Below are 27,761 nucleotides of genomic sequence, written 5' to 3' on the forward strand. Positions count from 1 at the left end.
TTTCTCAGCCCCCTTCTCCCTCTTTCCTTCTCCCACCCCCAAAACAAGATTTGCAGAGTACAATCAGAAAACACGACCAGTGCGGCAAAGAAGAGCAGGCAGTCTTGAAACAGGACCCGTCCTCCCTCCGGGCCCTTTGCAGTTGAAACAAAGAGGAGAGAGAAAGCCCTTTATTATAAAGTGCCAGAAGCGGGATGGTGGGGTGAAATCTCTTTGCTGCTCTTTTGTCCTTACTTGCAGCTGAGGCCTGGCCCTGCAGTAGTAACGACTCTGGTGACTTACAGATACCTTCTCAGAAAGGTAAGCCCGGAGCAAAGGGCCTTTAAGTACATTCAGCAGCTCTTAGTGCAACTCATATGAGTGCAAATGGTTATTAAAGCATCTTTCATGGGTAAGAAGACAGTCTTTCAAAGTGGGCGATTTCTTTGACTTCTTTTACCACATTGACAGTCATAACTACCATTCATCAAAAGCCTCTCACACGCCACCCGTAGCAAATTCCCAGCACCAAACGTGTACTTGACCTGAGTAAATACGGATTCTGTGAAAGGAGGTATTAAATTGTGGAGATGTAGTAATAAACACTGACAGAGTGGGGGTTGGGGAGAGAGTGCGTGGAAGGGAGTCTAGTAGAAAGGAAGGGAGAATTATTGCCAGGCAAGTCTGGACTGTCGTGGAGCTGACAAGGTCCGCTCGCTCGTCTGGGGTGCTCCAGAAAGCAGAGCTCGATCCCACAAGCAATAGTTGCAGGGAGGCAACTTTCAGTTCAGTGTTTAGAAAAACTACATTTTGACTCACCAGAAACATTCCAGCAATGGAACAGACGGATTCATTAAGTGGGATTTCATGTCACTGAAATATTCTAAGTACCACCTGTCCGGGCTGCTGGAGACGGGAGTCTGAAACGTTAGCGTAGGTAACCAGTAAGAGGTCTGTAGATGCCTCTGAAAATCCTCTGAGGAGGATAAACACATCAGCAAATGCCATTTACGTAAGAGAGTTACTGGGGAGGGATTTAGGGAAAGGGTGAGTAGTTCTACCTTGGCTATTTTTTGATAAAGCATACGTAAAGAATTGTTCGTTCGTTCCATAAAGATGGATTAAGCCCTTACAAGGTGATTAAAATGCTGTTCAACTGGAGCAATAAAAGCAACCTTTTGTCCTTTTTCTTTGGTATTAAGAAATGTGAAGCTGTCATGTCAGATGTCTTAGCACTGACCTTTTTCCCTGGCAGAACTTGCGGCTGGTTCTCTGGGGGAATTATTATGGGGAGAACAGCAAAAGGAGAGGAACGGAAACAGTTGGACACACAAGGGCTCAGTAAACAAATGGTGAAAGGTAGTTGATTCCTGGTACTCGCTCCTGGTACTGTTTGCAGCAGAGACACACGAAGCAATAGCTATAAACCTTCCACTTCCTGGATTATAAAAGAAACTCAGTGATTCCCATGGCTTCAAGCAATCAGTGGGATGAAACTCCATGCGTGGGGAGTAGGGGACCCCACCAGCACTTCTTTTAGCAAATGGCTCCTGGCGCAGTGTTGTAAATGGAGTGAGCTGGAGCAAAGGATGAAAATGGTTCCTGCTGCTGTGTGTCAGACAGAACGTCTCAGACAGACAGACTTCTAGAAGAATTTTTTGGAAAAGACAGAACATGTGTTGTGACCGGACCTCAGAGATCATTTTGGCCAGCTCTGGTTTTGTGAATGAGCACGCCGAGGCCCTGGAGGTGCCTGAGCACTGGGGCACCTGATCATTTGGGGGTGGTACAGAAGTCCGTCTCTGCTCTCTGAGATGGGACACTCTCGGTGCGGCAGAAGCCAGGCAGCTGTAGCCCAAGTGCCACTGGCAGCTCTGAGGAGAGAAGGGGGGTGGGAGCGCCCTTGCGGGCTCCACAGGTGAAGGCTCCTCAAATGCCCCTTCAGCACACTGCCCCATACCTCACCCAGGGCCACAGCCACTGTGGGCCCTGCCTGGCGTGTGACACCCCGTGGCACCCGATGCTCTTTCCTCCCAAATTCACACACATGAGTGGTGCTGGGCTGATCACGAGGGTTTGGTTTCCACAGTCTGTCGGGAAGACTGTAGCTGTGGAGGTTTGTTTATCATAAAGCAATTTCTTGTCCCCCTCAGAATACAGGAAAATCTCTAGACGATATTAAATTGTTCTTGCATGTGGGCAGAGAGTTTATGGTCGTTTAGGATCTGGACATTGATTGGACAAAACATCCGTCTGAAAGGCTGACTGGGGTGACGTGCTGACCGTTGCTGGAGGTGGAGGAAGCGGCACAAGTGCATCGACTCTCCTTTCTACTGTTGTGAATGTTGGGAAAGTTCCAAAATGAGAAGTTTAAGGAAGAAGAAAAAGGCATGTGTACTCTGTTCTTTTCACCCCTACACTCCTCGGTCTCCTGAAGTTGGATCCCAAATTCCATTCTCCAGAGAAAGGGCCCCGGAGCCAATGTCAGTCACCACAGACCTCTTTGTCGCTAAGACCAAATGGCCCGTCTCCTGCTGCTCAGCCTCTGCAGCTCTGGAGACTCCTTCGGAAACAGCCTTTCTTTGATGTCTGTGGAGCCAGCCTGTCCAGCTTTCCCCTCCCAACACTTTCTCCACCCACTCATTGGGCCCTCAGCTTCAACTAGCCCTTTAAATTCCTCTCTTCCTCGGGTTTCAGGCCTTGCTTTGTCCTTTGTTGTTCTCCACACTCCCGTCTGCTCCCCTACTTTAGGGGCTCCATGTCCACCTGCTTGGGGGGCCTGGCCACCTGTTGCCCCTCAGTCACCTCCCACTTACTGTCCAACCTGGAACCCATCACTTTCCTTCCCCAAATCCCTCCCCTCTCCCTGCCCCAGGGATGAGGGTGCTTAGTTGTCCTGGGAGGGACCCCAGAATTATTCTTGATTCTCTCCCTCATCTACCCCTATCAGTCCTGCCAGTTGTCCTTTCAGTACCTCTCTTCCATCTGTTTCCTCTACCCTGTTCTCATGATGCTAACTTAGCCTGCGCCTTTTTCATCCTCTCTCACCTGGACCATCACGGGAGCCCTCAGTGTCTCCTTTCTTGACCCACTGCATTCCACCAGAAGGAACTTTTTAAAACATGTCAAATGGGTTCATGTGCCATATTACAAGGCTTGGCTGGCTCAGAAGCAGGGCCAGACTCCTGGCAGGCACAAGGCCCTCGCTCTGCAGACGGTTCCAGACAACTATACAGCTTCCCCCAGCCGCCCCGGGGCCCCTCGCCACAGTCCCACGGGCATAGGCAGAGACTGGGAGTTCCCCCAACAGTCTGTGGGCTTTCTTCCGTGCCTTTGCTCATGCCCATTGGAAGGGTCTTTAAATCATTCACTGTCCTTACCCTGGGGAGGTCCTTATTATACTTCAAGATGCAGCTCAAAGCTCATCTATGTTGTTAGACAGTGGGCTTCCTAGGCTGGAACCTTGTCTGTCTGTGTTTGTATCTCTGGTGCCTGGTACAAAATAGTGTGGCTCAGAAGGTATTTGCGGAAGTGAATTAACTTTTTTTTAAAGATAAGTCTTTTATACTAGAGCATAATTTTGTTAAAAGATAAAGCCAACTGGCAGCTATATTAGTTTCCAATTGCTGTTAGAAATTATCACAATCTTAGTGACTTCAAGAAACACAAATTCTCTTACAGCTGTGAGAGGTCAGAAATCTAAAATGGTTCTTATAGGCTAAAATCACGGTGCTGGCAGGACTGTGTTCCTTTTAGAGACTCCGAAAGAAAAATGAGTTCCCTTGCCTTTTCCAGCTTTTAGAGGCTGCCTGCCTTCCTCGCCTCATGGCCCCTTCTTCTGTTTTTTCACTTGGAAGGAAAGTGCCTCTTCTTTCCCTTGTAATTATGTTGGGCCCCCCAAATAAGCCCCATGTCCGGATCCTTAATCACATCTGCAAAATCTCTCTTTTGCAGGTAAGGTAACATATACACAGGTTCCCTAAATTAGGACATGACTATCCTGGAGGGTCATTATTCTGTCTACTACAGCAGCCTTTTTCAGAAGTCAGGTGCTAAAGAGCCAAGCTTTTAGAACAACCAGTTAAGAGATGTTTGGGTTTCACTCTATAGAATAGTGAGATTAAATTAGCCGTATATTTCATTGCACATGAAGGAAGTTGTTCAACTTGTCTGAAGAAGAGGCCTCACCGCCTCTTACAAACCCCCATGTTAGGAACTTGCAGCTATTTGAAGATGACTCGAGATAATGTTTCCTGGCGATAAAATAGAAGAGACATGCAAATCTTTTGACATCCACAGTGATGAGAGGAGAAAACTTGTTTTTTCCTGGGAAGCAGACACAGTCCCCTGAGGGTTAGTTACTGGACTTACCCACTCTCATGGACCTACAGATTTCTACCACACTGGTTGTTAGCCTGGTACGTGGGAGGGAGTAGGAAAAGCGATGGCTGTAAAACAAATTGTTCAAATCCCCTAAACAAAGCCTGCGGCTACTGAGCTTTCCCTTTGGGAAGGTTTGCGTTCCAGATGGTTGTCTGAGGTGTTCATCGCTCTCTCCTGAGTCAGAAGAAAATGAAGATTAATAACAATTTTTTGAAAAATGACCCCTAAGGGATTGCATAGGAAATAACAGAGGGCACAGAGCTGAATCTGGTAGGAGTGATCCATTCCCCTGTTGGTCGGGGCCTGTTTCATCCTCCCCCCCCCCCCCCCCCCGCCGGTAACCTTGGAATTGCCTCACCTGTAGGCCAGCCAGCAGTCAAGGAGAACGTGATGGATCTGGAAGCTTACACCATAGACTGTCAGAACCAGAAGGGGCCCTTGGAAATCATGTTTTTCATGGTTTTTTTTTTTTTTTTTTTAATATTCCCCCTAAGAGATGAGCACAGCCCAAGGTTGTCTACCTCAGAGGAATCACGAATCAAACTAGAATTTGGGTGGCCTGAATCCTGACTCATTGCCCTTTGGCTGTTCCTTACTGTTTCTGAGAGAGGACAGGCAGAGTGGAGACCTGTATCGTAACTACAGCCCTTATCTTTGTAATGAGATCTTATCCTTTGTAGTACAGAATTGAAGTACTGTAAGCATTTAGACACAAGCAAAGTCCTGAGAGCCAGAGGGCCAGGCCGGCTTCTGGGCAGGACTGGACAGAGTAGATGGAGTAGTGCCCTCCAGACAGTGCAGGGAGGTGTCGGTCACCAAGTGAGGGGAGGTACCATGAGTGGACACGGAAGCCCCCCTTTCTGGAGCAGAGGGGAGACTCCTTAGTTGGAAAAATGATGCTGGAAGAATTGATGGGACAAATTTTGGAACTCCTGAGATCCAGACAAAGATTTCTGGACTTTTTTCGTGAGTGACCGTAGAGCTTTGAAGAAATTTGACCTCAGAAAAATGGTGGCTGAACATGGACTCTTGAAGGACAGGAGTTGTATGGAGTGAGACAGTTTGTGTATTTCTTCAGGATCCATCTAGGAAAGGAGAGTACCCAGAGGGAGGAGGGCCCAAAACAGGCCTTCCCTTGAGCATGGGCCCCAAAAGTGATGTTTTCTCTCCATCTCTTGTTTGAGTAATATGTTGCCTTGGTGGTGGTTGAGACTAGGATGGAAAGGCCAGAAGAAAGCAGCATGGGAGAAGACTGTGCTCACCCCAGTGTCTGGGCCCAGCTCCTCCCTCAGCCCCACGGCTCAGCACACTGTCCTGGGACCCTTCCATGCCTCTGACCAAGGGCCAGCTTTCTTGATGGGAAGTCAGGGTGTGAGCTACAGACTCTGTGCTTAAGGGAGAAAGGAGCCCGCGGTATGATGACCAGGCGTGGATGGAGTATCAGGGATGAATGAGACAGAAATCATCTTCACAGAGCTTTAAGGAGTTATGGGGCAGAACAGCTCATCAGCAGACACCTCTGGTGGCCAGCAGAGCCAGGCAGCACCAGGAAGGGTGCTTACCCAGCTTCAGCTGAGGCCGAAACCATGGCCAGAGCAAAGGCAGGGAAGCGGGAAACGGCTCAGAACAGCTGAATGGTGGTAGGGCCAGTGAGGAAGGGGTGGGTTCAGGACTTGTCAGGAGGTAATACAGGCTGAATGTGGGGGCTTGGTACAAAGGGTGAGAGGGAGTCAGAAGGTTCTAGCATGGAAGACACCAACACAGATAGAACACGAGGAAGAAGGAGGTTGGGGATAGCTGACATTGAGGGCAGGTGTGGACAGGCTGAGGTTCAAGTGCCTGTGGGGCAGCGAGGTAAATATGCCCCCTGATCTGGAGCCTGGACTTAGGGAGCCCCACTGCGGGGCTGCCTGGGCATGGCAAGGGGAAGGGGTGGGGTGGGGGACAGGCTTTTCCGGCCAGGCTTTCATGATGGCCGGTTGCCTCCAGTGCGTTGATCCCTTTGCCTTTCCAAGGAAGGCAAGGATATCTTGAAGAAAGTATCAAACATAGTCTGTGAAAAGACTTCCAGTTCTTACATTAAGAGAAAAAAAATTCTTTTAATTCATCTGTGGTTTATCTACAGACAGTATCCCAGCTTAGCAATATGTGCACTGAAATCATTGCGATCTATTACTAGAGGGGTACATCTGAGCATTTATTTTTCATAAACACTTTGATCATAAACCACTGTCCTCCAGTCATAGCAGTGAGAAATTTGGCATGGTTCTTTTGAAGCCCGGTAATGTCACAGTCAACGTCCTTTTCATCAATAAAACAGATACTAAAACCAGCGCCAGCTGCATGCTCGCCGTGGTGTGTAAGCCCACCTGTCTCCCTGAGCTCTGGGGTAGGAGACGTGCTCCAACACCCGTGGCAGGATTTCATCTCTTTGTGTTCCCACCCCTCCTGTCGTTGCCAGTCATCTTCGTCCAGCAGCTGTGGGTCCGATCCCTTCTCCGTTTACACATCAGAGCCTATTGTTTTGCTATTGTTTTGCTTCTGCTGTACTACCATGTTTGTCACAATATCGTTCATACAAATTCATGTTCTTCTCAAGCCTGTTTTCTGTTTTATAATCACAATATTTATAATCATAGTATTTGCTATTTCTCTAGATAGAAGCTTTCTTTAAAATTCAGTTTTCATTAAGAGTTGTTAGAGATTCTAGGAGCATAACAGACCACGTTTGGGGAACATTGTATGGGTGTACCTCATTTTTTTGCACTTCATTTTATTGCATTTTGCAAATCACTGCATTTTTTACAAATTATCAAGCCAGTCGATGGGTACCGTTTTTCCAACAGGCTTAGATAATGGTTAGCATTTTCTAGCAATAAAGTATTTTTAATTAGGGTATGTACATTGTTCTTTTTAAACATAACACTATTGCACACTTAATAGACTATGGTATGGTTTAAACATATTTTATATACTCTGGGAAACCAAAAAATTCATGTGACTCGCTTTACAGCATTGTTCTGGAACTGAACTGGCAATATCTCCCAGGTATGCCTGAAGCTTCAGTGGAGGTCAAAAATGACCAAACTGGAGCTGTCCTACTTTGGGAACATTATGAGAAGACAGGGTTCTTTAGAAAAGACAGTAATGCGGGGAAGAAATGGAAGGCAGCAGGAAAAGAGGAAGACCAAATATGAGATGGATGGACTCCGTGAAAGAAGCCATAGGCTTGAGTCTCCAGAAGCTGAGCAGGGCCGCTGAGGTCACGACTGAAGACATCACTCATTCCTGGGTCACCAGGAGTCGGAGCCAACTCAATGGCATGTAACACACACATGCCTGTAGTTGTTTTACTCAGAAATGAATTCCTGATGCCCATAAAACTGTTCCTCTTTCATGTATCTGTTAACACTTTGTTTTTAACCATTGCATCCCTGCTTGCCACTGACATGCTGGCTACTAGCGCAGTTAACATTCATCACCAGAATGTGTGTTGGTTAAGTTTCCTTTTTCTAATGTACTGATAAATTTTGTTTGCACAGAGACTTTGCTTATGTAGCAAGAGACAAAGATACAAGAATTTTGAAATGTCATGTATTTCGATGTGACACACCAGCAAAAGCCATTGCCACGAGCCTCCACGAAATCTGTTCCAAGGTAAGGTGGGTTAGGGCCCAGTGGTTCATCCCTGTCTTTTTCTCTCACTGCTCGAGCAGGGAGAGGAGTGTGAAAGGGCAGGAGAGTGGGCACAGGAACCTACAAACTGAGCCCCGGAGAAGCAGGTAGACCGTTTGTTCAGCCAGCCTCGGGGATGGCCTCTCGCTGCGGGTCAGGCCTTGTTCTAGGTGGCATTCCATCTACAAAAGGAGTGGAGCCCAGTGCCACCCGCAGTCTGGGGGGGTCTAACAGGACAGAACAGTGGCAGTGGCCTCGGAGATATGTACAGTGACCCCAGCTGGAAAACAGGGCCGAGGAATCGGGGCAGATTTCCCAGGAACAGGGCCACCTCATCTGAGAGTACACACAGAAGGGACGGTGGTGAGAAACCACTTGGGGTGCCTGTGGAAATGCAGGCAGCTGAGGGTTCCCATGAACACACACTGACTTCATGAGGACACACAGCAGCTCATAGAAACTAACCAGCTGTGAGGCAGGGCTGTGGTCACTGCTTCCCGGTGGTGACGGTCCCGCTTCCAAGTGAGAGCAGGCAATCGGCATCACCATTCCAACCTCGTTCGCTCGCTCCCTGCCTCCCTCCCTCCCTCCCTCTCACTCCCTGCCTCCCTCCCTCCCTCCCTCGGCCCCTCCCTCGCTCCCTCCAGCACAGCATCCCTAAAACAAGCATACCCACCCTCTCCCCAGCACTTCCATTAACGGGGTCTTGTACTTTTCAGGAGATGGTTCCGTTACTGAGTGTCTCTGGCCGTTGTGGCAGTTCTTTCTTGTGTTGACCCGAAAGCTTCCTCTCTAGAACCTCCATATATTTACTTGAAATCTGTGGTCTGCAGCAGCACAGATCGATTCCTGCAGTTGGTCTCTGCTGGGCAGCCCTTCGTTGTGTGAAGATATTTGAGGTTGTGCCCGGTGCCTGGCACATTTACCGGTGCTGGACAAGTATCGCGAGTCCTTCTGCTCCTCACGTCCTCCCATCTCCAGAATCCTCACACTGCCTCTTAGCCACTTGCAGGTCACGTGGCTACCAGGCTCCTCACCGTCTTCTGGGCATAACCTGGTTGGTTCCCCTGAGTGAACCGTGTTCCCACAGTGAGCGGGCGGAGAACGGACTGTGGGTCACCCTGTCCTGTGACCTTCAAGGATACAATACTGGGGTGATTAATGTTCTTAGCAACCACATCTCCCTCTGGCTTGTACTCACATAGTAGGTGGCCAGACCCCCAGGACATTGTCACCAACTTCCTTCAGCCAGGCCTTTCCATTCCCGAAACTTATGTACCCAGTCTTTTAAAAACAGGACTTTTCTGTCACCTCTGTTGCACATCACCTTTCCGGTTTTGTGCTGATGTCATGATCCAGCCTCACTCTCACAATTCCTCCCAAGCTGGCAAAGCCCAGGCCACGGCCACCACCATGGCCCAGGCTGGTATCTGAGCAGCAGGAGCGGAGCGGGTGCAAGCCACAGTCCTTGTAGGAGGGGAGGGGCAGGGAGCTGTCCCCAGCCCCAAAAGAAACAGCCCACCAGCCTGCTGCTCTGACCCACGTGACAGGGACACGCAGGGGGGTGCCCGTCTTCACATACTTGCATTCACAGGACTGGAGCGGGGCTGTTATGTTTTGCAGGTTTCATTTTCTTCATTCATGCAACAAACATAACAACACTGTATATGTGCCAGGCCCTGTTTGAGAAGACAGCAGAGACCAACACAGAAAAAAAAGTCCTTGCCCTCGTGGAGCTTGTATTCTAGTGTAAAGCCGTCAGAAGCATGGCCAGGCACAGAGTAAATGCTCAATAAACATTCCTTTTTATTATTGTCAGCAGCCTCTTGCCCACTGTCCCAGACACATCTGGAGATGGGCGGAGTAGAGCTCTGGGAGGAGTGGAAAGCATGGGTTGGGAATGTAGATGTGAATCGCTCTGGGGGTCATTCAAGTATAAGCGTCTTTCAATCCCTAAAATTAAGTAAAGGAGACATTATTATCCCAAATAGAAGAGAGACAATTTGGAAGACAGCTGACAGATTTAGACAGTTTGAGAATAACAACAACTATAGCAGCTAATACTTCTGAGTGCTTACATTTAATCCTCAGAGTTGATATTATTATTAGGAACATAAATATTATCATCCCCATGTACAGTGGAGGAAATGAGGCACAAGAGGTCAGGTGACTTGCTCAGGGCCCCACAGCTAGTAAGTGGCAGAGGTGGGATTTAAACCCATGTACAGTAGTCCTGCTTTATCCACAGTTTCACTTTCTTCGCTTTCCGTTACCCATGGTCAGCCTCATTTCGTAAACATTAAATGGAAAATTCCAGAAATAAAGAATGCATATTATAAATTGTGTGTCATTCTGAGCAGCGTAATGCAGTCTCACACAATCCCACTGTGTTCCACCTGAGACGTGAGTCCTCTCTCTCCAGTGTCTCCACCCTGTACATGCCGCCCGCCTGTCAGGCGCTCAGTAGCCATCTCAGTTATCAGATCAGCTGTCATGGTACCAGTGCTTGTGGGCAAGAGACCCTTATGTTACTTAATAACGGCCCCAAAGCCATTCACATAACTTTTATTACAGCATATTGTTACAACTATTCTGTTATTTGTTGTTAATATCTTACTGTGCCTAATTTATAAATTAAACTTTACAGAGGGTGACATAGGGTGCCAAAAAATATATATACACACTTTAAGAAAGGAAAACTGTAATACTCAATATATGCCAATAACAAAAGATGAATACAAATCACGTTTGACTTCTGCAGTTACAAGAGGTGCTCAAAGTGGTTACCATCAGCGTCCAGACACTTCTGATTACTGTGAACTACTGCTTGAGCAACGTTGACCAAGTGTCCACTTGTATACATTTTTTTTTGGCACCCTCACTATATAGGATTCGGTACTATCCGAGGTTTCAGACATCCACCGAGGGTCTTGGAACATGTCCCCCATGGATAAGGGGGAACGATTGTAATCTGTCCCCAGGGCCCTGAAAGCAGTAACTAAAGGTCATCATCCAGAAGCACTGCGGGAAGTCCATTGCTCCGTGTTCCACTGACCATAGTGAGCCAGCTGGTCCACGCATGACCAGAGATGTTTGTTTGGGTTGTTGTAGTAGAAATGGGAGTCTGGTGAATGGAAGAATAAATTTCAACTGATTAGGTGACTGTTACTATGAGGGATAGTCATTCACCTCCTATTCCTAGAGAAAATGAGCACTGTTCTCCAAATATGCAGCTCAGTGATTCAGGGCTGGTAAGTCAGGCAGTAGACTAAAGCTGGTGTAAGTTGGAAGTAAAATCAGCTCAGGCACTTGACTGGCTCGAATAGCTGAAGACATAGGGTCCGTAACACAAACCAAAGCTGTGTTTTCTCTTCTTTAGATTATGGCTGAAAGGAAGAATGCCAAAGCCCTGGCCTGTAGATCCTTACAGGAAAGAAGCAATGTGAATCTCGACGTTCCCTTGCAAGGTAGGTCTGCTCCCTTCACAGTGGTACTCTCCATCCTAGTTGGGAGCCACAGGCGCTCAGATGGTTCCTTGGTGCTTCTAATCACTTTAAAAATCATGCTCAGCTCAACAAACGTGCTGAGCCGTGTACTCGGTGCCCTCCCCTGGCGTAAAGTTGATTTTGTGTCAGGATTAGGCATGAAGGACCAAGATGATGGGTTTTGTTGTTGTTGGACCAGATTAAAGAATATTATCTAGTGGTTTTATAGCACGTGTAGAGCCGGAGATGAGGACCAGCTAGTTAAACATGTGGGTTGATATGGGGGTAGGGGGGCTCTGTTTATTTCCTGTGATTGCACCCTTTGTGGTTTTCTCTGGGCGCAAGCCACACCTTACAAATAGCACGGTTAAAAGCTGTTACTTAGCATACATCAAAGAGATAATAAGAGCTTTAACACAACACATAGATTCCAGTTTCTGCTTTCAAATGTTTTTCTACCTAGAAATGAAAAGTTGAATGGGATTTTGATTGATAGAGCCCCAGGTGTCTGTTCTTATAGAACAATGGCCTCATTTACCTCAGGAAACATAGGACTCAATGACACAGGGGGTGCATTCCAGATGACACAGAGTGATGGCTCTTTTTTATGTGTATGTTGAAGCTACTGAGAAAGATGTGTTGCTTTTGTTCTGTGCAGTAGATTTCCCAACGCCAAAGACTGAGCTGGTGCAGAAGTTCCACGTGCAGTACTTGGGCATGTTGCCCGTAGACAAACCAGTCGGTATGTGAAACATGTAGTCTTTCCACTTTGCAAGTGTTTGGGAGCTCATGGGAGGTGTTCACCATCCCAAAATGGTGGGTCTGCTATGTCACTCCCTTTCCTTGTCTTGAATCAGGCCACTGCACTGCCATGTGATCCCCAGAGTATAGGGACTTTGACAAAGCAGGCACATATTTCACATTTACCCAGCATTCCAGAAATGCATGGCCCAAGTCTGTAGAGGGCTCTGCTGTTCTCAAGTGGGGCTTCCATCTCTGGGGCCAGGGCACCTTGTCAACTGGTGGGCAGGTAGGAAGGGCTGAGGGAGCCCTGATACTTTCCTTCCAAGGTGGGACCCAAAAAACAGTCTGGCAGTTCTTCAAAAGGTTAAACATAGAGTTACCATTTGACCCAGCAGTTCTGCTCCTAGGCATATACCCAAGTGCAATGAAAAGCTCTTCACACAAAAATTTGTAGGTGAGTGTTCACAGCAGCATCATTTGTAATAGTCAAAAAATGGAAACAACCCAATGTCCATCAACTGATGAATAAAATGTGATACTGCCATACAGTAGAGTTTTATTTGGCAATAAAAAGGAATAAAGTACTGAAACATGCTACCACGTGGATGAGCCTTGACAGTATTAGGCTTAAGTGAAAGAAGTCAGTCACAGAGAACCTCATACTGTATGATTCCGTTTGTATGAAATGTCCCAAATAGCCAGATCTCCAGAGAGAGAAATTAAATAAGCGATTGCCTAAGGCTGGGGGGGCACTGGGAGGAAACGGATGACTCCTAAAAGGTACAGGGTTTCTTTTTGGGATGATCAAAATTTTCTAAAATTGATTGTCATGAAGGTTGCACAACTCTATGAATATACTAAAAACCATTGAATTACGTACTTTAAATGAGTGACTTGTATGTTATGTGAATTATAGCTCCATGAAGTTATTATTCGCATCCCTGCCCCCCCCCCCAAAAAAAAAACAGGTGTGGGAACACCCAGCAAAAGTGCCCCATTGAATAGCACACACAGCCCTTGTAAAGGTGCCACCACACTTGGCCTTATTTAAGTAACAAAGTAAGATAAGGAAGATTGGGGTATTCTGGTAGATGCTGGCTTTGGTTGGGTCCCCTTTTCCAAGGCTCTGTGCTTAGAAAAAAGGTTGCATTTGCTTGAGTGCTATTTCTACACTCGTGGCGGGGGAACCTTTGGCGAGAGAAAGAGGAAGGAGTACTACTATGGTCTGATTAGATAGGACATGACATGCTACGTCTCTGCAAGTTCTCATTACCCTTCTTTCTGAAGAAGCGGGCATTTCTTTTTTTTTAAGCAAACATGAATAATGAAAAGTCTTCTGGGGCTATTAAAGAAAAGATCCGTTTGGACCCACATTTGAGAGTGGTAAATAGCTTTCGGGCCTTTTTTCAGTTATCCCTTCCATCCATAGGAATGGATACCCTCAACAATGCCATAGAAAGTCTCATGACCTCAGCCAGCAAGGAGGATTGGCTGTCAGTGAACATGAATGTGGCCGATGCTACTGTGACTGTCATCAGTGAGAAGGTAAGAAGGACGAAGACGTAGTGTGGCCTGTCTAGGTTACGGTGAGATTTTGGATACAATAGTCTTCCATGAAACTTAGACACATAGCCAAGGCTTAACCTCTGGGGAGTTGTGCTTGCTTATGGTTAAAATAGCGTACATTCAAAACAAAACACAAAAAAATGTGCCCATTGTGGCTGGCTCTCTGCACACCCTTTCTTTCCTCTGGACTCAGAAGCTCCTATTCCGGTGCTCCTGCTCCTTTCCTCGTATTCCCTACAGATGGAAGTCATTTGCTAGAAGTGACTGTCTGGCCCTAGCAATAGCTCACTAATGGTTTGGTTGTCTGGCCACTCTCTTAGCTCCAGTATTGACTGAGCTGTGTAGTCTAGGGTTGGAGCACAGGAGATGCTTCTGATATGGAAAGTCCAGCAGTTTCACAGTAGCAGGGGCTTTTGGTCATCTTGAGAGGGGCCAGCATTAGCCTCAACTCAAATTATCCCAGTTTTGTGATTGAGGAAACTGAGGCACAGAGAGGTTAAGTAACTACCCATGGTCACAGAGCTAGAAGTAGCAGGGCCAGGATTTGAATACAGGCAGTCTGGCTCTAGACTCTACCACTTTCTGCCTCTGTGAGGGACCTGCCATGGAAAGACCACAAGTCCTCGGCCTGCTCTTCTGTCTCCTAGCAGGTCACCTTCAAGCCCAATTCACCTTCTAAAGAACAGGACGATACTCGCTGACCCTGCCTGCCTCTCCAGCCTGTGGTGCTGGATTTTCTTTACATCTTCAGACGTGTCATGCCGTTTCCTACCTCAGCTTCTTTGCAAGTTCTACTCCTTCTGTGTTCCACCCCTTTGTCTTCCCCAGATTTCAGCCTAAACATCATTTCTCCCAAGAAAACTTTCTGGCCTCTCAGACCAGCTTAGTTTGCCTGGTAAACAATCCCATAGCACCTGAGTGAATACTTAATAAGTCAAGGTGTTAATGGTCCAAAAGTGAACATGCTGGATGGGTTTATTTAAAAATAGCGTGTGGCTGCTGCAAAGGACCTGGTGTTCATAAGCATGAACACTGAACAGTTCTTTACACTGTGTCATATGGATCCCATATGGATACCAATTTGTGAAAAAGAAATGACGTGGCAATTTTTTGTTTTATATGGTTTTAGATAGAAATACGATGCATTGTGCTATTTAGCTCGGGAAGAAGAACTGGATGGAAAGAGATCCGTGGCTCTTTTTCTTTTCTCTGAGTGCTCTGGGGTTTCCAGTGGGCTCACCTGGCCAATGAGGTCCTGTACGGGCCAGACGTTAGAAGTATACATGACATCGTCCTACCCGCAGTGAACTCACAGGCGTGGAATGTAGTGGGCAGAGAATGGAACACACATATGCCACGGTTGCAGTACATTTCAGAGCAAGATTAAGTGCCAGAATGAGACACCACAGCAGTTGTAGAAACTTGCCTTTCTAGAATAATACAAGTTGTTTCTAAGTTCAGCCTGGCTGTGTGTTTTTTTAGTACTAGTCCCTATAGGCGGCCGCTCTAAGCTGGATTCTATGGTTTAAGGTCTGAACGTGTTTGTGACGTTGCCTGGCTCCCCAGAGAGTGAGCTGCTGAACAATGTGTCTTGCAGAATGAAGAAGAAATCTTAGTGGAGTGTCGTGTGCGATTCCTGTCCTTCATGGGTGTCGGGAAGGATGTCCACACATTTGCCTTCATCATGGACACTGGGAACCAGCGCTTTGAGTGCCACGTTTTCTGGTGCGAGCCTAACGCTGCTAATGTGTCCGAGGCGGTGCAGGCTGCCTGCATGGTGAGTGGTCCCGCTGCCCAGTTGTCCCTTTCTCACCCCCTGCTTGTGTTTTCTGTGCCATATGTAGAACAGACTTACTGATTGACAAGAAGAAAAGCCTGTCAAAAGTAACGCCTTGCGGTGTGACACCCTCATTCCTGTGGACAGAATCAATACAATAAGCAGTTTGCCATCTGAAGAACCAGGGACACCTGCAAGAAGCAGGGCCGGATGGAGCCAGGTTGTGTCAAGACCCCAGTATCATCGGAAAGGATGACCTTCCAAACCACAGATCTTGATCCCTAATTAATTTAGGTTGTGATCAGGAAATGTTGGTCATGCACGAGTTGATGCTGTTTGGAACCAACTCAATACTTTTTAAAAAATGTACCGAATGATTTTTATTTCAGATAGTTTATGTGCATTGTTCTTACATATTTTATTTACTTTTTGTCTGTGAACTCAATATATCTTTCCAACAACCATGTTAGGTAATTATTAGTTCTGTTTTATTTATGAAAAAACAGGCTCGGAGCAAAGCATGGGCCCCCGGGCAGAGTTGGCAAGTGACAGAGACTGTTCAACCCCCCAGTTTCGGGGTCACAAAGCCACTGCTCTTTGCATCACGTATATGATTTCAAACAAATGAAAATACTCTATCATTCATTCTGCAAATATCCTTTGAGCACCAGTGATGCCAGGCACTGAAAAAGTTCTGGTACAAATGCGGGAACTGTGAATGTAGGCATCCATGCCGGTGCGTGGTATATTCCAGCAAAAGCCAGTTGGGTGGGTGGGCCCCAGTGGAAGGAGAGAGGTCCCTATCATGAAGCGCCTGTAATGTCATGCCACAGTGTTCATCTTCAGCAGAGATTGTTAAGCAGCTGAGTGAATTGACCCTATTAGATTTTGAAAGTGTACTCCAAAACAAGAAAACAAAATGAAGTGGAGGATTGGTTGAAAGGACGAGGCTGAGGTGGGGAGGTCAGCCCGGAGGCCAGGTGATGGTCTAAATGAGCGTCGTGGAGCACGTAAACCAGGAGCGTGGCAGTGGGATAAACAGGAGCAGGTGGCTTGAGAGACGGGCTGGGGAATGAGGAATGAGGAATGCTGGATTTTGAAGACCCTGTGCTTTCTTTTTATTCAGTCCACCATTTATGTGCTGCACTCTCGGAAGTTTAAGTAAGACTAAAATATGATCCTTGCATTATGGAGTTCAGGTGTATAGGGGAGACACGTGATCCCGAATTCTGTTGGTGTAGAAAGTGTTATAACTACAAGTGTAACGCTGCACTGGATTGAGAAGTGACTGGAGGAAAAAGAAATGGAGGTCCTGGAAGTGGATCACTCACCGAGTCTGACAGCGAAGGGTGGCTTGAAGCACAGCATTGAGGCGTTTGCTCACTTGTTTTAGGATGGGGGAGATTGGTGCGTTTTTTAGGCTGAGGGAAATGAACCACTGAAACTGAATTGAAATGAAGTCATTTGTATCGGGCAAGGTGGGGGTGGTAGGTAAGAGCCTGGGGGCGGGGCTTAGCCTGCCGATGGGCTTCCAGTGACTTTGACACTGGCCAGAAGCTTCTAAGAATCTGGGAATGAGTAGAATTTAAAGAAATTGAGGGAGTTCTGTGGTTTTACATATGGTACATTGCTGGGTTAAGAAGGAGGGGAAAGGATGAAGTGGATGGCAGATGGCAAAGGTGAGGAATTAGAAAAGAGAGCTGATTGACTTTTATCATAAAAGATGCCTTTGAAATGGAGGGAAGGATGGTGTGTACTCATTAGCTGGCTTTGTTCTCACCACAGTCCTTTGTTAGATGTACAACCTCCCCGCGCTCTGTGGAGCCAGGATACTAGCTTAGATGTGCCTGCATGGAAGGGAGCCCGGGTGGCAGAGGGGTCAGCATGAGCCTCCTGAGCAGGTGCAGGAGACAGAGACGGAATGAAGGGGCTGTGGGAATATAGAGAATGGGCGAGTTCAGTCAACCAGAAATGGAGGATGTCTGTTGAGGTATTTCATAGAACTGAAAAGGATCATAACAGATGGTTTTAGTTATAAAATGAATGGCTTTCAGCCTTAATTACACATTTCAAATGCTGATGACGATTAAATAATTAGCTTTATCACTGAGTAAGTCTTCTGATGCCCAAACTCATTTTCGCTCTAAGAAACAATTTTTACTCATTTGGTTAACTGTTTTCATTTTACTAGGGCCATCAGCTGAAGTGGCTCAGCCTGTCCTGTATAAGGCATGCTGATAAAAATCAAAACTTTCTTTACTCTCTGAATCCAGTGTTTATAACTCAGTCTTCCCTTTTGATTCACATCTGTATGATTCTCCATCTGCAATATCTATGCATGAATTTATACCATCTGAAATATCTATAGTGAAAACACATTCTTTTGAATCTACTTAATTTTTAGGCATATTTTGCAGCCGTGGTAGAGGCCCAGCTGAAGATACTTTGGTGAAATTTAGAATAAAACAAGGGGATCGTGAATGAAATTCACGAGGTGCAGGTTTGACCCAGACTGGATGCACATAACCAGCATTGGGAATTCCCAGTCCAGTGTCCACAGCTGCCCAGGCCTTAGAAGTATGTGGTCTGGGTTGAGATGCAGGCCTAGCAAGATACCTTACCCAGAGGAGACCGTGATAAACCATTTCTGGTATGATTGGATTGCCAGGGGCTAGTTTTGTGGACTGTGGGCTCTGACAGAGCGTTGTGACCCGCGTCTTGCTGTAGATGGTTTCTGCTTCTCGGAGGAAACATCGGCCTGTTTCACAAGTGTCCTGAGGAACCTATTAATATTTAAGTCGATTTTTAAATATCAACCATGGAATTATTTTGAAGTGCCTGGATAAGAAAAGAACCATTTGATAAATTTTAACTTTTTATCTAATTTTGAAGAATTACTTATCTTGGCATTAATACAAAGGTAGGTAGATTGTGTTGTTATATTTTTGAAGGATAGAAACTGTCCATGGTGCCAGTGCTAATGGTTTTTTTCAATTAATCTAGTAAGATTTAGACTTGTATGTGCCCTAAAATCTGTTAAGATGTCAATCTTATTTATTAAAGCAGGAAATAGGGAAGAGAACAAACATTTATGATTGCCTTCTGCATTGCTAGGCCTATTTTAGGCATTCTATAAGTACTCTGTAATCACAACACTCTCTGTAAAGGTCCCCATTCTTCAGCCATTTTACAACTGAAGAATCGGAGATTTAATAACTTGGAGTTATATGGTTCAGAAGCAGTAAAACCTAGACTGAAACTGTGCCCTTTCTATTATGCTGTCTCTCCATTAGCCGTTGTATGTGTCTCTGAGGAAAAATGTAATTAATAATATCTCTTCCCATCCTTTTTCATTAGCCGTTTGACTAAGAGGTATGTGAATTGCAGCCTGTCAATATAGAGGACAAGTAGAGGGTGGAGATGAATGGAAGAAAAAGATGGCAAAAGCCAAAACACCTTTGAGGAGCCTAATGATATTTTAAGAGAATTTAGAATGCTCCACTTCAAGAAAAAAATAATAAAGTCTTGAATTCATGTTTAGGAGCTAGGTCATTAACTTTTGATAGTAAATGTATTAATGATGAATTAAAGTCACATTAAACAAGAAGGGAGGATACGTTATTAATGACCATAAAATATGTTTTGTTTTATTTCAGTTACGATACCAGAAGTGCTTGGTAGCGAGGCCGCCTTCACAGAAACTTCGACCACCTCCTCCGCCAGCAGACTCAGTGACCAGAAGAGTCACAACCAATGTAAAACGAGGGGTCTTGTCCCTCATTGACACTTTGAAACAGAAACGCCCTGTCACAGAAACGCCCTAGCTACATATGTTAAAGGATTCTGTAATATTTACCTGAAGATTGAATAGCTACACTAAAGATGAACTGATATCCGACCTTCCATTCAGTTGCTGATGCTTTGTCTTCAGAGAATTTATCCTTAACCAAACAGTGTTAGACAAGCATGTTCTCTCGTCTTGCCACCATCATGTGATATGAAAAGAAGCATGACTAATTTTTTGCTGTCAGTAAGTTACATCATGAGCAGTGGAAGGTCTTTTTCTTATTGTAAATATCGTGAACATTACTTAACTTCACACACAGAAGATTGTGGCCACACCCCTCCTAGTGAACTAATGCTGAGTCCTTGGAGTGAATGACGCCTGAATTAGTTTCACTGTCTTCTTGACTGGATCTGTCACAAGCAACTTTGAAGTCCAACAGCACTTGGCCCTGTTTTCAGCATTGGAGTAGACACTGTATACCAGAAACCATTGAAATGCCGTAAAAATAGGATGTTTTAGTTATTCATAAAATGAACCTTTTGGTTGACAAAATTGGCTCTTGGCATCAGTATAGAAACCAACTAACAGCTTTCCTTGATGAGCTCTTTGACACATGGACACCATTTCATGTCTACAGCTGTTTGTGGGGTTTTGCGGGGAAAAAAAGTGAAACTTCAAAATTGAAAAACCAAATTTCAGAAATTAAAATCGAAAAAATTAGCCTTTTTTTCCAGATGGTTTTCAAGCTGATTATTAAAAGAAAGAGATTATCAAAATCATAATGCATTTGGGTGGGACATATTCAAACTTCTGCCTTATATTGTACAATGCAGCTAGAGAATTATAGTTCACTATGGCCATTCTCTACATAAACATTAAAATGGAATATTCCTCATAAGCCTTTCGTCCTTAGTTTGCTAATTAGCAAATATGCAATTTGGAGTTGAGGAAATGTCATTTATATTTCACATCTTCACCACCATGTTTTGTTCGTCCAAGTCCACCTCCGAAGTAAACGTTCTGCTAGGATTCTCGGAGATCTCGCTCAATCTTACTTCACCCTAATGCTTTTTGCCCAGAAAGCTGTCTGTCCATCATGTATTGTCCATGGCAACAAATTATACTAAATTGAACCTTTCTTGAATTTATGTATTTAGTATTAGACTTTGTTGGACTCCACTAGAGATATTTTTAAATCTATATTTGTTTTCCATTTTATTTTCAAGAGTTAAAAATTTCCTATTACAGCAAAATATGCATAAAACAATGGACTATTTAACAATTTTCCCCAAAATACACTTTCCTGCTTCTCTCTATATAAATATGAAACTTAGCTGTAAAGATTCACATATTTAGACCCTGTTGACATTGTTTTAAAAGGAATTTACTAAGGAGATCAATCTAAACATTAGTGTTGTTTTCTAATGTCAAAATTAACATTTTACAACACCCAGTAATAAAAGTAACTGCTTTATTCACTGCTATGTACTTGTCAAATGGTTTCCACATTCTTGTCACATTTGAGCCTTATACGGGAGAGAAGGTACTAAATGTATCTGAGAAAAGTAGGACGTACCAAGAGGCCCAGTCACCCAGCCTAAGATCTCACAAAAGTTAATGAAAAAACCAGAACCAGGACCCACACTTCCCAGCTCCCAGTTACAAGTTACGTTTCCACACCAGTCGGGAAGTCTTTCCAAAATTACTCTGGGCATATCCAGTTGTCAGGAAATCTTAGAATTCCCTGGATAAGTAGGGAAATGTGTTTAAATTACTCACACAGTGGTATGAATGATGAACCTTGCCTTCTTTCTGTCCGGGACTGTTTCCCTGCAGTGCCTCGAACGTGTTACAGAGGATAGGATGCCACGTGCACTACCGCCTGTTCAACCAGCCAGGTTTTCCAGGGATGATGTTACGTGGTAGAGAGATTTCTGATTCATGATACGAGGCTACCAGAGAACATGATGGAATGAGTAGTTGGCCTCCTGCCTGTTCTCTCAGAATTCTGGAATTGTTGCTAGCACCTTAGTGTTAGGACAAAAAAGATGCCACTCTAGAAATGAGTTCTGCTCACCAGCTTATGTACCTCTAGCCGAAGTAATCAATGCCATCTTAAGGTATTGCATTAAGAAAATCCTTCCTGTGCCCTTTGAAAGCTGTTCAAAATTCAATCATGATCTTTCATCTTGATCTCCACAGTGAAATGTTTCAGTGTAATACACTTCAAAATTCGGAACAAGTAGTCCACTTTTATATTGGAAATCTCTACCAGAAACCCGTTTATTTTTAAGGCATATGTTTGTTTGTTTTCAGGATCAAGAATACTGAACTAGCTTTAAGTAGCAAACTGATTTATATATGCAATTATAGGATACTTTAGGATGAATGATAGCCTTTATGTATTGAAAACTTTACTGCAGATACTTTGTTTTGAAGATAGCTTTGCATACTAAACGCGATTAATTTTGTAGCATTACTTATGTTAAACAGTACGTTCAGACACATTCTGCCATGGCCAAAAAGTATGTATGAAAGTATGTGTGCATTTTTCTGTGAAAGGATGCCAGTGTCTTACCTGATATTGTAGTGACACTTCAGTTACCTATGCATTCTTTGTATCTGTGACTCGGTAAACAGGCAGCCAGTGTTCACTATGCCTTGTATGTCTTACCATTTTTTAATCAACCTGTTAAATACAGCTTAAAATATTTTTATTTTATTTATTCTATTTTTACGGAAATATACTGCATTATTGTGTTGTTATCTTCCCTGGATATTATCTCACACTGTATCCAGGGCTAAGGAATCTCAGTGAACTATATACATTGCCTAAAAGGTGGTTTGGTAATGACTTGTAGTCACATTTTATTAGAGTACGTAGAAGAAAAGGCAAAATGCTTTAAGTTCCCTTTAGTTTTTGAAAGCTAGACAGCCCAACCCGCCTCATCTGTGTGCTCCTGAGCAGCATTGGGGGAACGGCCAACATGCCTGTGGCTAAAAGTTTCCCTTTGCAAACGGAAGCACCGTTTCTATATCCTTCACAGCAGTGTGATCGCATCTAAAGGAGAGACACAAGTCCATGTACCCTTTGTTTCCACCCGTAGCTAATGAGGACCATTATTTTTGTTTGTGTCTGTCTGATGCATGAAGCCACATTAGGCTCATTTCCATTAAAATAAGTTCTTGGTGTAAACTGTTGGCACTGCTACTTTTTAAAAAATCCACTTTATGATTTTATGATGGGCATTGGTAAGACGACTACAGAAGGTAGTTTACTAGAAGCCCTAAATCTTTCCTCCTTTTCTTGTATGACACACTCGTTTCATAAGCATTGCAACACAAATTCAAGATTTTAAGAACATGAAAAAAATAATTCTCTGATGTTAGCACAATTTAACTAGTAAAACCATTCGCTCTCTAGTGTGCCAGGCTTACTTAATACACAGCGTGACATGTGTTACACGGCCAGTAAAATGAAGTTTATTTCAGCTTCAGGGAAAAAATACTGTTCACACTTTATCGATGAGAGCACCCCCTGCCATCCAAAGCAATTTGTTTATCCTGAAAGAACATTTGGTTTTGCTTTTTACCCCTTTTACTGTTGTCCACTTTTACACAATTAAATGTAACATGTTGTGAGAATAAACTTAGCTGCATAAAGTGTTTGGCTCATTTATCTGACATCTCAGTCATATATCCAGGAATAGAAATAGAAGTTTAGTGTCTCTTCATTAGTCATTTTCAGAATTATTCTTACCTCAAAAATAATTTTAGTAATGTAATTAGTTACATCAGTAACTGCTGTGATTAGTTATTGCCTATTTCCACCTGGTAAGAACTAGAAAATAAATTTTGAGTCATTTATCACACTGTTCTTATTTGGAAGAACAGTCGACATTCTGGATGACAAGCCTATTTCGTCACCAGCGTGAGGCGGGTGTAAGCAGTCCTTCTAGTGCTAAGATAGTCTATTTTCGATTTCCTTTAAGAACCTGACACAGAATGAAGAATAGAGTTTTACAAGCACTAAATTCCAAGTCAAAGGTAACTAGAAAAACAAGTCAGTTGAATCGGATTTAGTTTAACTGTTAGATATGTGGAAGATGATACATAGAATTTAAAAAGTATGTACCCATTTTTGGTTCATCTTCCATTTCCCCTGGTAGTTTATCTCTTACTCTATCAAAGGCAATTACTCTCAAGGAACAAAATTTCATTTTGGTTTCAGGTACTATAGTGATAAATAATTTCAGGTCAAAATCTGAATTTGCTATTGGATTATCTAAATAACAGTAACTCCATTTTAGATTTTTGCAACACTTGATTCTAAGAAGCTCAAGAAAGAAGAATGTCAGTGTTACCAATACTCTCACTAGAATGCTCACATCCTGTTTTTATTCCAAGTACTTTTTACTATTTAAATTTTTTAAATAATTGGTATGTCATTCTTAGAAAAATCTCAAAGAAGAAAACCGCAGGTTTAATTATGAGTGGTTTAATTCGGAGTCTCCATAGACTTCTAAAGAGAAAAATAATTTAGTGACAAGATGCATGTTATCATATACTGAATATAAGTGGTTCAGGTTGTGACACGACGTGAATCATGCTGCTAGAGAGATCAGAAAAATATCCTGAACTATTTCATGAATTTTCTTAACATCACAAAAATTAAAATCTCAAACCTGCTACTTTTGCACGATGGAGTACTTACTTTTCCAGCCTGAGGCAGGGGGAAGAGGGCAGGAAAAAGATAAAAGATTCCTGGGATAAAACAGCAGCTCTTCACCAAACCAAGTTCAGTTCAACTGCACCGGCCCCCAGAGGTACAGAATACTCTACGCCAGAGAGTGGGTGTAAGGATGAAACACTAATTTTTAGAAAAGCAATACATCATTTTTGATTTTTTAAATTAGTAAAATAATCTGAGCACTCAAAATATTTCTGTACATTTTAAGAGTCATGAGAATGCTTTCGGAATTTAAAATGCAATAAGCCTCGTTCGAATATTAAAAGTTTTGCTTCTTCACTGACAATTTTTACCGATAAATGTAAATCTTCAGCTAAAAGTTAACTTACTACTACTAAAATTATATTCACCATTTCTTATCCTCACTTCAAGTTAGAAAAGAAAGATAGAATGTAAGAGCTGAAATAGACCTAAGCATTCATCTAGAAGATAATGTTCTCCTAAAATCATGCCATCTGAACATTTAGAGATTTACGGAACACTATGCAACACAACTGGATTCTGAAACTAGAACTAAATTCAAACTATGAATGTGTCTGTACATTTTTTAAACAATAGCACTTATAGTTGTAACTTACTCGATTTCATGTCAAGCAGTTTCTTTTGCCATAATGAAAAAAGATCGATAGACCCAGAAATGATAATCATGCCAACTTTTGATACGCAATTGATAATACATTCAAAATGAATTGACTTTTAATATAATTAACAGTGCTATATTTAATTGTGCATCAGAAATGATTTACCAAAATTTGATTACTGTGTGCCATTTGAAATGACTTGTAGATTTTAGTATTTGACCTGATCTTTGAATAGAATCAGAAATTGTTACGGGTTTCTTCAACAATAGATGTCACTTGTATTCAAGAGTTTGCCTCTTCCTCAGAATTATTACTATTTAGATGGAAAATTGCTCACAGTCACTTTTTTACAACAGTATTTGGCATAAATAGCAGGGAGAGCTGATTCTGTTCGATCTGCTCAGGGTCCTGGAAGCTCTCAACAGTTTTCACTCTGTAAATGGACATCTGAACTACCCTCGCCTGGAAATTTGGAACTTATCCTTTCTACTCATCCTCAACCACATTACAAAACTTACAGCACCTCCTGCTTAAAGACTAGTTTGATATTTGAGAATCTCAATAATGACTCAAAATGTTCAACTACAACTGACTAGACGCTGAAGTCGGTGCACAGGGTAGCGTCTTCTCCACATCTGCTTTCTATTAAATTGCCTCACAAATTAAGTTTGATAAAAGGCCTGTCATGAGGCAAATTTTTCCCTTCAGGAAAAATTGTTGCAGCTTTCTTTTTAAAAGTGGTGTCCTAAGTCCACACTGAAAGTGAACAAGAGTCAGACAAGTTCCAACAGTTGATACTGAGTCTACAAGTGGACATTCTAGAACAGATCAGCATTGAGCTGTTGAAATCTCTTAATTTTGCTTTGCTTAACCACCTCCATTATTGTTTCTCATTTGTCTTAATTCTCTTGAAGGTAATATCACATTCAGACGAAACTAAGTGACCAAAAGGATGTGTATCTTGTGTAGGAATGTCTAACCTTCAGAGAAATAGCAGACTTTGAAAAAAAAATCAACTGCTCTTGACCCCTGTAAAAAACAACACAAGACAGTCAAAGCCATGGTCGGCGACATCTGAGTAGTGAGGAAGGTAAGTTTTCTTTAGGCTTTTCCCCTTTTCTGGATATTGATGGTGTGGAAAAGTAACTGGGCACAACAGTCTTGGGTCCAACCCAATGACAGTAAAAATGTTGAGTTGGTATCTGAGGTCTGATCAGTTGGGGACTTGAAAATGGCAGCATTACTGGAGGCAAAACAATCTCTACAGGTTTCAGTGCAACCATTCTGTCCTCTGGGCGACGTCTTACCAAGTGTGTCGGACGTTCATACGGTCTGGAGGGAGCTGTGTTCTTCATAAATGCAGGCACTAAAGGGTTGGTGGCAGGCTTGCTGGGTTTTCTGACCTGTGAGGGAGGACCCACTTGAGTTGTATTTTTCTGTGGAAGAGATGCTTTCGTTGTTGATGTTTCTGACCGATTAGCATTTGCATTCGTTTCTCGATTCAGGAACTCAGCAATTTTCATTTGGATGCTGTTACCATCAGTAGTGGAAGCTTTTGGCAATGATGTTTTTGATTTTTTCTTCTTCTTCTCTTGTTTTGAAGATTTACCCAACTCAATCCCATCCAGTAGACCCTTTGCTGCAGCGCGAGCCAAAACATCTTTCACAGATACTGTCTCAGATGGGTCCCGCTACAATTAAAGAAGCAGTTAATAAATGTGAGAGTTAGCTATTAGTGGGTATATTACAAATATTTATCAGTGTTTAAGCAAAAATAAGAGTATGTCATACTAAAAAATCTGTCATACTGGTTTTTTCAGGCCTTAGTCCCTAATATATCCCATAAGCCTCAGCAAATGACTTTTTCTGTACTTCCCCATTTATGAACCTGACCCCCCCCAAAAAAAAACAAACAAAAAAACAATTACAGAGCTTATTTCTTGTATGTAAAATAGACTAAGTAGATGCTGGCAAAGTGCTTGTTTGTAGTGGTGGGGGTGGAGGTCAGACAAGGAAGGAGCCCTCAGAAGTATAAAGATAGAAATAGGGATTTTTTATTTTATTTTTTTGCTACACAGTAATAATGTTTTCGGCCCTTTAGCTATTTATAAAATAAGCACACCACTACAAAATGTTCATAAAGTTACTAGGTCACTTTTATAATGCTTTGTTGATTCTTAATTACAAAGTATATGCATTGGGATTTTTATTTCCCCTTACCTCCCTTGTTAGAACAGAAAGAAAACAGCCATTGGTAATTTCAGATGGTTCTATTCTGAAAAAGTTATCTGTAGACAAATGTATTTCCTGTAAGGAGCACAGTGGAAGGACGGGAGGACTGAGCCTGCAGTGGACAGGAGCAAACAGTGCACAATTAGAATGGCTGATTTGCCAATCAAGGGACACAGTAAATTGCAACAAATATTCTTCCATTATGTTTAACCAATCACTTAAACAAAAATTCCAAACAGGGATAAAATGCTGAAGCAGTACAATACTACTGAGGCAGGATAGGTAGTCTAGAAAATCGACAACCCCCTCCAGGCTACAAGGTGAGGCGCCTCACTGGTTACACAAGTAACGGTATCCGGCAGCTGCAGCTAAAGAAGAACAAGACGAGTTTCATGCAGCAAGGAAAATCCCTTGGGCCAGGACCTGATCTTCAGCTAATTATAACATCATTATAATGTCATTGGCATTGTGGTTACTACAACGCCCATCATACATCTGACGCCATGCCAGTTCTGGAAGAGGAATTAGGAAGGAACTGAGGATCCCACCCAGTGGGAGGAAAATGAGAAGCCATGTCCATGGGACATCACCAAATCCTGCCCCTGGGAGGTATAAATACCCCTGGTCAGGACTGCCTCGATGCCACTCGCTCTCTGAGTTCACCCACATTTCCCTCTCACGTGTGTACTTTCAATAAATTTCCTGTGCTTTCTTGTGTCTGTCTCCCTCTTGAGTTTTTTCTCGTGTGGAGCCAAGAACCTGGTCGCCACTGCTCTGCGTTGAGTCCTCTCTTGGACATCCC

General features: G+C 43.5%; 2 protein-coding genes and 1 long non-coding RNA gene across 24 annotated transcripts in view; 2 read left to right on the top strand and 1 right to left on the bottom strand.

Moving 5' to 3' along the window:
- The window catches only part of APBB2 (amyloid beta precursor protein binding family B member 2), a 335,778-nt gene extending 312,719 nt beyond the window's left edge, over positions 1-23,059 (top strand). For 15 of the 18 annotated variants that reach the window (XM_019751904.3, XM_074324594.2, XM_019751905.3 and 12 more), the window contains 6 exons: positions 7,905-8,019; positions 11,417-11,504; positions 12,181-12,264; positions 13,696-13,811; positions 15,430-15,609; positions 19,266-20,880. In XM_019751904.3, the coding sequence (XP_019607463.2) occupies positions 7,905-8,019; positions 11,417-11,504; positions 12,181-12,264; positions 13,696-13,811; positions 15,430-15,609; positions 19,266-19,433 (751 nt within the window). In that variant the 3' untranslated portion in view covers positions 19,434-20,880. Of the gene's footprint in view, positions 1-7,904; positions 8,020-11,416; positions 11,505-12,180; positions 12,265-13,695; positions 13,812-15,429; positions 15,610-19,265 lie in introns of all 18 variants that reach the window. The other 3 variants (XM_019751912.3, XM_019751900.3, XM_088789996.1) reach the window with 2 other exon arrangements.
- An 819-nt stretch (positions 23,060-23,878) lies between these two features.
- NSUN7 (NOP2/Sun RNA methyltransferase family member 7) overlaps positions 23,879-27,761 on the bottom strand; it is a 32,821-nt gene continuing 28,938 nt past the window's right edge. For all 5 annotated transcript variants that reach the window (XM_088790016.1, XM_088790022.1, XM_074324601.2 and 2 more), the window contains 2 exons: positions 26,948-27,071; positions 23,879-26,418 (listed from right to left, as the gene is read on the bottom strand). In XM_088790016.1, the coding sequence (XP_088646142.1) occupies positions 25,780-26,418; positions 26,948-27,071 (763 nt within the window). In that variant the 3' untranslated portion in view covers positions 23,879-25,779. The remainder of the gene's footprint in view (positions 26,419-26,947; positions 27,072-27,761) is intronic.
- The window catches only part of LOC141569977 (uncharacterized), a 28,804-nt gene continuing 26,728 nt past the window's right edge, over positions 25,686-27,761 (top strand). Inside the window, exon 1 of the long non-coding RNA XR_016018500.1 lies at positions 25,686-25,817. This is a non-coding gene — a long non-coding RNA (uncharacterized LOC141569977). The remainder of the gene's footprint in view (positions 25,818-27,761) is intronic.

Source organism: Rhinolophus sinicus, chromosome 1 (genome assembly GCF_057876585.1).
Source record: "Rhinolophus sinicus isolate RSI-liver-muscle chromosome 1, RSI-T2T, whole genome shotgun sequence".
In the NCBI taxonomy this organism is placed as follows: domain Eukaryota; kingdom Metazoa; phylum Chordata; class Mammalia; order Chiroptera; family Rhinolophidae; genus Rhinolophus; species Rhinolophus sinicus.